Here is a 10,818-nt window from a genome sequence, read left to right on the forward strand (position 1 = left end):
AACAACAACAACATCATGCAGATGAGGGAAGATTAAGTAAGTTGTCACTAGTATTTCATTTTATTAACGTAGATTCGTGCACCAAGACCAAAACAAGAAGGCAGATGTGTTTGTAAGTAAGCAAATAATTACTGATTAGCCACAGATGTGCAATTATGCACTTCACAGAAAAACTAAACTGTGGCCACTAAAGGCTTTGCAATGGAAACAAGAGTGAGGAGTGCAACCCAGTGTTCAATACAGCAGGTAAGAGCTGCTCAGAATCTGCAATCAGACAAGTCTGAGTTGTATTTTACATCTTCCCACTGACCTATGTGAGAGCCTCTTTAAGCTTCAGCTTCTTTGTCTGTAACATAGGGATGGTAATAGTTCTAACCTTAAGAATTGTTATGAAAATTGAAGTGACCCTGGTGCCCCACACAAAGACAACACTCAATACATGTCATTAATATAGCAGGTCAGCATCTCTGCATGAATCAGCTAAGCTAAACCAGCTAAGGAAAAACTTGAGTCCATGTTGGAGCATTACCATTAAAGAGAATAAGGAATCTCTGAGCCTCAGTAATACCTGGAGGGAGAAGACTTGAAGGGAAAGGATTTTCTAGGCTGGCCTTGGCCTCTGTTGAGCTGTCTTCTCACTCAGAGAGTCCCTTCCTGGGTTAACTGGAGATTCTGGAATTTATTAGTTGATAAGGAAAGCTTACTTAAACTCAAACAGTACTGGCATTCCTCTGAAGATTCCCCAACTCTGCCATTGCTCTTGATGGCTTTTCCTCACCCTGGTTTATGGCCTGAATGAAGAGACAGTATATATGTATAGATTCCTTCATACATCAGGCTAAATAAAAGGCACACCAAAACAACAAAAAATACCTAAAATTCCAAATACCTATAGTCCTTATGATCACTTGCTATGCATCTGAAAGCTGGACAATAAATAAGGGTGACAGAAGAAGAATTGATGCCTTTGAGTTGTGGTGTTGGAGAAGAGCACAGAACATCCTATGGATGGCCAAGAGAACAAACATATATGTCTAGGAGAGGATGCAGCTCAAGTGCTCTTTGAAGGCAAAATTGATAAGGCTTCACCTCACATATTTTGGGCTCATGGCTAGAAGGGGCTACTCCTTGGAGAGGGACATGATGTTTGAAAGAGTGGAGGGTTGGTAAAGGAGAGGAAGACCCTCAACCAGGTGGATGGACACAGTGACTGACACAGTGCACTCTTGTATGTTGGGAAGTATGAGAATAGCACAGCATAGAACAGGCTTTGGATCTGTTCTTCATAGAATAGCTATGAGTCATACTCAACTCGATGGCTCCTAACAACAATAATAAACGTGTTCACAATTCCTGTCCCTGCCTTGCTGGGGAATATCAGGAAATGTGCCACTTTCCGGAATTGTTGCTCTAGTTTATCAAATGTTATTAACTACATATATTTTTTAAGTGAAAGTCAATGATTTAAGATGATGACAATAAATTTGAATGAAATTTGAATAGAGGGAACTTGAGAGTTCCACATTGGTTACCTTGTTTGGCTGTCCAGATCCTATCATGTGACACAAGTTCCCAGGAAAAGGTAGTGGGTTCTGAGTCCAGATCTGGAACCCACTCAACAATCCATGTGTTCACTTTTGGAGCAGAGCTTTGCCACTCCACCACCAGCTGGTCTTGAGTGAGCCAGGCTTGCATGGCCTCAATGCACTGGAATGCTGAAAGATAGGAAGACTTATTCTGCAGCAATACAACTCTTCCCAAAATTACAGACCACTAAGGCACCCAAACATTACATAAAGTGACAAAGAAGGTTCAAGTTTCAGGTCCAACTTCTTCCTCCTAGCAAATTCACGTTTCAAAGTAGAACAGCACAAAGTTGTCAACAGCTATAATCTTATGTGTCTAGATTGCGAAGTCTTTCATCTTCAGTGCCTCTGGGTAGATTTGAATCACCAGCTTCTCAGTTAGTAGCTAAGCAAAAACTGCATCATCAAAGAAACTTTAGCCACTGTTGTTATTGTTATGTGCCAACAAATCCCCTGCAACACATAGCGACCCTATGTACAGCAGCTCTGAAGCCTACCCTATCCTGAGCCAGTCTCACTGATTTTGACAGACCAACACCCATTGCCCCAGTTACCGTGTCAATCCATCTCATCCAGGATCTTCCTCTCCTGCATTGTCCCTCCACCCTTCTGAGAATGATGTATTTCTCTGAGGATGGGTCCCTCCTGGCCACATGCCCCAAGTGTGTGAGATGAAACTTCAAAATCCTAGCTCCAAGGAGAAACTTGGTCTAACCCTCTCCAAGACAGATCTATTTGTTTTCCATTTGTCCATGGCATGTTCAATATTTCTCTAGCACCACAATTCAAAGGCATTGATTATTCTTCTGTCATCCTGTAGCATCCTTTATTGTACTGTTCTCATCACCAATTCTATATCTCTTTTCCTTTACTCTTACCTCTGATGTCTAAGGGTTTTCTTATTTCTTTAAGGACTCACACTGGTACAGTGATTAAAGCATGTTGTGACTAATCAAAAGGCATTTCAAACCTATTAGCTGCTATGTGGGAGAACTATTGTTCTAGTAGTCTAGTTATGTAAAGATTCATAGCCTTTGTAACTCTATGTAATAGTTTTACTTTGTCCTGTAGGGTCACCATGAATCAGAATCACATCAATAGCAATGGGTTTTGGTAATTTTTTTAACCCATAAAGAAAGTGATCTGCTCACAAAAAAGAGGCTCTCACTAGAGAGTTGATGACTAAAAAGATTTACCCTCCACAATTGTAATAGTCTACAATTAAAAAGTAAACCAGTCCTGAGCAAATAATGAATCTTTGACAGTATTTTTAAGCACCAGTGACTGCTTGGCTGAAGACCCAGGCTGGCCCTTTAAAAACTAGATACAGATTTCTATCGTTAAGCCAGTAAGAATGCTATTCACATCAGAAGGACACAAAACACTTAGATATGGACACTTAAGTAAATCTTTACCACTGATCGGTCAGTTTTCCATAAAGAAGTGCTTCGTGTGTTACTATGATGCTGGAAGCTGTCTCACTGGAATTTTAAATACCAGCGGGATTATTAATGATTAATTATTTTCAGTGGAATGGAAGTTCCAGGCTAAGACTAAGAAGCAGGACTGATATTTATTTCTGAAATAATAAGCACTCGAAAATTCCATGAATATGAATAGAACATTGTCTGATACAGTGCGAGAAGATGAGGGCTTCAAGCAGTAAGGCACTCAAAATAAGACTTTAGAAAATCTGCTTCCTCAAAGTAGTCTGCATTAACGGCATTATGGAGTAATACTTTCACCCAAAGAAGACCCTCATTTGCTGATGTGGCAAGACTCGAAATGAGGGGAAACATTTGCAAACATTCATTAATAATTAAAACATGGAATGCACTGAGTGTGAAGTTAGAAAAACTGGAAATTTTAACAAATGAAATGGAATACACAAAGATCAACATCCTAGGCATTAGTGATCGAAGATGGACTGATATTAGCCATGTTTTTTAGGTCTTAGCTATTTTTAATCATTTATATGATCCCTATGCCAAAAATAATAAAGAGGAATTGAGTCTCTTTGATTGTCCAAAAGAACATTTCAAGATCTATTCTGAAGTGTGTTGGTGTCAGTGATAGAATGATAGTCATATACATACAAGGAAGACTGGTGAATATGACTCTTATTCCAAAGTACATACCAACTGCTAAAGATGATGAGTTTGAGAATTTCTACCAACTTCTGCAGGGAGCTCTGATGGCCCTGTGGTAAGGAGTTGTGCTGCCAACTCAAAGGGAGGTAGATCAAATTCACCAGCTTCTGAGGAAAAAAGATGAGCAATCTTCTCCTGTGTGATTGACAGCCTCTAAAATGACACTGGTTTTTAGAGGAAAAAACTATCACTGGCTTCATCTTACTTGGAACCACAGTCAATACCAGTACCAGTACTCAGTAATCAGTAGCAGTAGTCAGAAGATCAGGAGATGCATTACACTGGGAAAGTCTGCAGGCAGGGATCTCTTTGAATTATTGAGAAGCAATAAAATCAGTTTGAGGTTGCAGAGTGGATTATATTTGGGGGTAGGGGGTGGGGTTTGGGGAGGTGCAGGGGGGGATTGTGTACCAATGAGGGAGTTTTTCTTTTGCTTTTCAAGGAGAGGAGCAAAGGGGGGGAGGGGGAGGGATTTGTGCGGGGAGAAGGGTGCAACAATGAATGAATGGAATCCCAAAATCTCTGTAGATGTTCATTGAAATGAAAAATAAACAACCTAAATTTAAAAAAAATGTATATAAAAAAAGAGAAGATGAAGAAAGAAAAAAAGGAAAAAAAGAGAAAAAAAAATCAGTTTGAGGACTAAGGAGTGCCTGTTTCAAGCGATGATCTTTTCTATCACTTGCTATGCATCTGAGATCTGGATAATTAATAAAAATGACAGAAGAAGAATTAAAGCCTTTGAACTGTGGTATTGGAGAAGAGTATTGAATGTTCCATGAACTACCAAGAAAACAGAGATGTCTTGGAGAGGTGCAGCCAGAGTTCTCCTTAGAGGCAAGGATGATAAAGCTTCACCTCACATACTTTGAGCATGTTGATAGGAGAGGCTATTATTACCTAGAGAGGGACATCACGGAAGGGTGGAGAAACCGAGAAAGAAAGGAAGATACTCAACAATGTGGACTGACACAGTGACTGAAGCAACAGGTTTGGGTGTGTCAGAGATTGTGAGTATAGCACAGGATAAAGCAGGGTTCAGATCTGTTGTTCATTGGGTCGCTATGAGTTATACTCAACTCAATGGTACCTAACAATCACAGCCAAAACCCACTGGAGGGATCAGTTATGAGTCATTTTCTACTCAACAGCACATAACAACTGCCACCAACTTTTGCCATCTCAAAGTGATAAACATACAATTAAGATGCATTAATAATAACTAGCAACTGAGGTGTATGCTGCAGGTCAAGGACTGTGGATTTCAATATGGATCGAAGCTCAACATCAAGAAGACAAAGTTTCTCACCACTGGGCCAATTGGCAGCATCATGATAGATGGAGAAGAGATTGAGATTGTTAACAACTTCAGCTTGCTCAGTTCCACAATCAACACTCTTGACACCAGCAGTCAGGAAATCAAAAGATGAATTGCACTGGGGAAGTCTGCTGTGAGGAACCTCTCCAGAGTGCTGAGGAACAATGGTAACAATCAAGAGACTAAGGTGTACTGATTCGGCCATGATTTTCTAATTGCTTGCTATGTATCAAGCTGTTGTTTTTGTTGATTGCCATCGAGTCAAGCACAACTCATAGCGAGTCTAGGAACAAAAGGCTTGAAGCCTATTGACATTGATCTAAGTCCATAGGGTTCCAGAGGCATGTTGTTTAGGAAGTGAATGCCGCTCCTTCTTCCAAACCTGTCTTAAACTTGTAGTTCCACCAAATACTGTTCACCATGGGTAATAGTTATGCCATTTGACAGCCCAATGGCACAAGGTTCAGCATCACAACAAACTCAGGTTTCCTCAATACAGCATATTGAAAGGAGAGTACTGTAACATTAAGAAGAATGTTCCTCCAAAATATAATAAAGACCAACCTTAAATGCAAAGGCCCTCCCTGAGGTCTTGTTGACTCTAAACAAGAGGCTTAAATAAAAAAAATAACCAATATAGTGTGGTGTTGTTGTTGTTGTCATTGTTGTTGTTGTTATGTGCCATTGAGTTGCCTTTTATTTTAGCATCAGTTGCTAAGTAACTCGTTTACCACTCCTGAGAGGGATGCTCATCCATTCACTAACTTTATAGACCATGTTGTTGTATCAAGCTAGACAATAAATAAAGATGTCAGAATAAGAATCTATGCCTTTCAAAGATGCCCGCTATCACCTCTCCTATTCAATATTGTATTGGAAGTCTTAGCAATAGCAATAAGACAATAGAAGGAAATAAGAGGTATCCAAATTGGCAAAGAGGAGGTAAAATTATCTCTATATGCAGATGATATGACATTATACTCTAGAAAACCCTAAAAACTCAGCAAGAAAATTACTGGACATAGTTGACCAGTTCAGAAAAGTGGCAGGATACAAGATCAACATACAAAAATCAATTGGATTTCTCTATAGTGACAAAGGAAAAACAGAACTGGAGCTAAGAAAACAATACCCTTCACAATAATAGCTAATCACAAGATTAAATACTTAGGAATAAATCTATTCAGAATCACAGGATCTATTAAAAGAAAATTATAAAACATTACTACTAGAAACTAAAAGAGACCTGGAGAAATGGAAGAATATTCCTTGCTCATGAATAGGAAGACTCAATATTGTGAAAATGACAATACTACCAAAGGCTATTTACACATTCAATGCAATCCCAATACAAATACCAATCCCATTCTTCAATGAGCTGGAAAAGGCAACCTCCAGTTTCATTTGGAATGGAAAGAGGCCCCAAATATGCAAAGCACTCCTTAAAAAGAGAAACAAAGCAGGAGGCATCTCACTCCTTGATTTCAAATCCTACTACATTGCTGTGGTGGTCAAGACAGCACGGTACTGTTGCAATGGCAGACACATAGATCAAGGGAATAAAATTGAGAATCCAGAAATAAACCCATCTACTTATGGTCAGCTGATTTTTTTTCTTGTCTCATTCATTTTTTTTTAATTAATTTCAATGAACATCTGCAGAAATTTTGGATTTCCATTCATTCATTGTTTCACTTTTCTCCCCGCACACCCCACCCATCGTCAACTGATTTTTGACAAGGAGATGAAGTCAGTTAAGTGGGAAAAAGACAACCTTTTTAACAAATGGTGTTGGCAAAATTGGAACTCTATCTGTAAAAACTCAAGCAAGATCCACATCTCACTCCATACACAAAAACCAACTCAAAGTGGATCAAGGACCTAGGACTAAAACCAAGGACTATTAACTTCATTAGAGAAAAGCTTGGAAGAACTCTAGAAGCCCTAATCCACAACCTAAACAGTCTTCTAAGCATCCTGAAAAACCTGCAACCAGGAGAGGATAAAATAGATGAATGGGGCCTTTTAAGAATAAAATCCCTATGCACATCCAAAAACTTCTTCAACAAGGTAAAAATATTTGGTAATGACATGTCTAATAGGGGACTTATATCTAGAATTTATAAAATACTAGAGCACCACAACAAGATAAAAGTAAATAAGCCAATTGAAAAATTGGCACAGGATATGAAATACTCCACCAAAAAAGACTTTCAAATGGCAAACAAATACGTGAGGAAGTGTTCAAAAGAGAAGCAAATCAAAACAACTATGAGATATCATCTCATTCCAGTAAGAATAGCAAAATTTAACAGAACAGCAAACAACAAATGCTGGCAAAGTTGTGGAGAAACTGGAACACTTATTCATTGCTGGTGAGAGTGTAAAATGGTGCAGCCACTATGGAAGGCAGTACAATGCTTTCTCAAAAAGTTGGAAATAGAAATACCATTTGACCTAGCAATTCCACTACTGGGAATATACCTTAAAGAACCCAGAACTGCCACCCAAGCAGATATATGCATACCCATGTTTACTACGGCTTTGTTCACAATAGCAAAGAGTTGGAAACAACCCAAGTGCCCATCAACAAACGAATGACTAGAGAAGCTGTGGTATATTCACACAATGGAATATGATGCAGCATTGAAAAACAAGAAACTCATGAAATATTTTTCAAAATGGGTGACCCTGGAGGACATTATGCTGGGTGAAATATCTCAGTCACAAAAGGACAAATACTGCATAGTGCCTTTGTTGTGAAGTGGGGCTGACACTGGAGTTGAGTGGAAACTAAGAGGGGATAAATAATGTATATTGCATTGAAACACATGAGGGAGAGAACTGTTTAGGAGGAATATATTATTATGTATTATTGTTATGACAAGAGTCCAGAATGAAGGCTGTATAGTGGAGTGGACTGGGGGTGGGGGATTGTATAACAATGAAATAATTGGGGTTTTTTACTTCTGAAAGAGAAAAGTGAACTGGGAGGGAAGGGATGATGAGGGAGGAAAGCACAACAATGAATGAATGGAAATCCAAAATCTCTGTAAACTTTCATTAAAATAAAAAAATAAAATTTCTTGGGACAAAGGAAAAAAAAAGAAACCAGAATTTCCACCCTCCCCCCCAAAAAAAAAAAAAGGATCTATGCCTTTGAGTCATGGTGCTGGCAAATAGTATTGAGCATACTATGGACTGCCAAGAGAACAAATAGGTATGAATAGGGTAAAATCAGATTGTTCTTTGGAATGTAACTCCATCTTATATACATTGACCATGTCACCAGGAGGGACCACTCCATGCAAAAGGATAGAGGGCCAGTACTGAAGAGGAAGACCCTGGGGAGATGGACTGACATAATAATGGTAGTAATGGGGTCAGTTCAGTTGTTAGAGATGATGAGGCTGACTCAGGATAGGGCAAAATTCAGAGCCATGGTTTCTCTGCAATAGAGATGGAAGCTCAACATCAAGAAAACAAAGATTTTCACCACTGAGCTGTTGACAGCATCATAACAGATGGAGGAGGGATTGAGGTTGTTAACAATTTCAGCTTGCTCAGTTTCACTCTTGGCACCAGTATCCAGGAAATAAAAAATTGAATCATATTAGGAAAGTCTGCTGTCAGGAACCTCTCCAGAGTGTTCAAGAGCAACAATGTCAGTCGAGAAACTAACTAGAAACTTCCTGATCCAAAGCATTATCTTTGCAATTACTTGTTATGCTTCCGAGATCTGGACAATGACAAAAGATGACAGAAGAAAAATTGATAGCTTGGGTTGTGGTGTTGGAGAAGAATACTGATTGTCAAGAGAACAAACAGGTCGGTCATGGAGAAAGTGAAACCAAGGTGCTCCTTAGAGGCAAGGATTTTTGAGGCTCTGACTCACATATTTTGGGCATGTTGCCAGAAGGCAACATGGAGAATGACAACATGGAGAATCCTTGGAGAATGACATCTTGCTTGGAAGGGTGGAGGGACAGTTCAGGAAAGGAAAACCCTGGATGAGACATACTGACACAGTAACTGGAGTAAGAAGGGTAGGTGTGCCAGAGGCAGTGAGATTGGCTTAGGTTAGAGCAGGTTTCAGAGCTGTTGTACATAGAGTCGCTATGAGTCAGAGTGAATTGGCCAGCACATAACAACAACAACAACAAACAGAGATGGTGAGGATGGCACAGAATAGGGCAAGGTTAAGGTTTGTCATTCACAGGGTAGCTATGAGACACAGTTAAATTGACAGTAACTAACAACAACACAATAGCCTCTGGAATTTTGATAGAATAAATCTTTGTTAAATTCATTCACTTGTGGCATTTCTATTACAGCACCACTAGATGACCAACACAAGTGACCAGGAGGCTGCACAGCTAAGTTTAACTCTACCCATGGACTGCCAAGAAAACAAATCGGTCTGTCTTGGAGAGGGTAAAACCAAGTCTCTCCAGGAGGCTGAGATTTTGTAGCTCTGTCTCACTTACTTTGGGCACATGGCCAGGAGAGATCAGTCCTTGGAGAAGGACATCATGCTCGGAAGGGTGGACAGACAGTGAAGGAGAGGAAGATCCCGGATGAGATGGATTGACATAGTGACTGGGGCGATAGGGTTTGGTGTGTCAGAATTAGTGAGATTGGCTCAGGAGAGGGAAGGGTTAAGAGCTACTGTACATAGGGTCACTATACATCACAGGCAACTCAACAGCACATAAAAACAATAACATACTATGACAGGTTTAGAAGCAGGAGTGGCATCCACTTCCTAAACAACATGACTCCAGAAACTCTATGAACTTTGAGAAATGTTGATAATTGTAGAGGAGCTTCAGGCCTTTTGTTCATAGGGTTGCTATGAGTCGTGCTCGACCACAACAATTTCTCCTCAGGAGAAAGACAGGCAATTTTCTATTATCAAGATTAACCACCTTAGAGACCTGGTGGAGGTTCGCTGAGAGTTGGAATCAACTCAATGGCAGTGAGATGTTGAGCTAAAAAAGTACTCTGAGGGAGGAAAACTGAAACATAAAGGAAATGTGAAGTTGAGTCAGAAGAGCAGGACACAAAGAACAGGCTCTGAGCCAAGAAAATAATCCCACCTAATCCTTAAATCTCATTCTTACCTCTCTAGCTTATCCCTGCTCACAGCCTTGATAAATTCTTAGTTTCAATTCCATTAAAAGATCAAAGTCAAAGATGGAACCTTTGGAAGCAGCTAGTCTCTTCTAGAAGACAACCTTTGTGCTCTGATAAGGTGCTTATGTGAAATCTATCCATAGGTGAAGAAGCTGTTGTCCAAACAAAGGAAGGAACACAGCATGATTTAAAACCCAGGAAGGTGTGTTTCAAGGCTGTTATCTTTTCTCCATAACTATTTGATCTGTATATTGAGCTAATCATTTGAGAAGTTGGACTTTATAAAAAAGAACATGGCATCAGGATTGAAGAAAGGCTCATCAACAATCTGCACTATGCAGATGATAGAGTTTTGCTTGCTGAAAGCAAGGAGAACTTGAAGCACTTGCTATAGAAGACCAAAGATGACAGCCTTCAATATAGCTTATATCTCAACATTAAGAAAACAAAAATCGGGGGTTAGGGTTAGATTTCATCTTGCTCATTTCCACAGTCAACACTTTTGGTTTCCACAGTCTAGAGTTCAGATGTGTTACATTGGGAAAAATCTGCTGTCAGATATTTTTTTTTCTTGTTGTGTACCGATTCCTTTTCTCTTTCTCTTCTCTTCTCTTCTCTTCTCTTCTCT

General features: G+C 39.5%; 1 protein-coding gene across 1 annotated transcript in view; it reads right to left on the bottom strand.

The window, feature by feature from the left end:
* The window catches only part of IL31RA (interleukin 31 receptor A), a 94,337-nt gene that overhangs the window by 34,795 nt on the left and 48,724 nt on the right, over nt 1-10,818 (bottom strand). The window contains exon 8 of the mRNA XM_006891543.1: nt 1,533-1,715. Coding sequence (XP_006891605.1) covers nt 1,533-1,715 — 183 coding nt within the window. The remainder of the gene's footprint in view (nt 1-1,532; nt 1,716-10,818) is intronic.

This window comes from Elephantulus edwardii, unplaced genomic scaffold, assembly GCF_000299155.1.
Source record: "Elephantulus edwardii isolate Elephantulus edwardi_28Jun2011 unplaced genomic scaffold, EleEdw1.0 scaffold00099, whole genome shotgun sequence".
Lineage (NCBI taxonomy): Eukaryota > Metazoa > Chordata > Mammalia > Macroscelidea > Macroscelididae > Elephantulus > Elephantulus edwardii.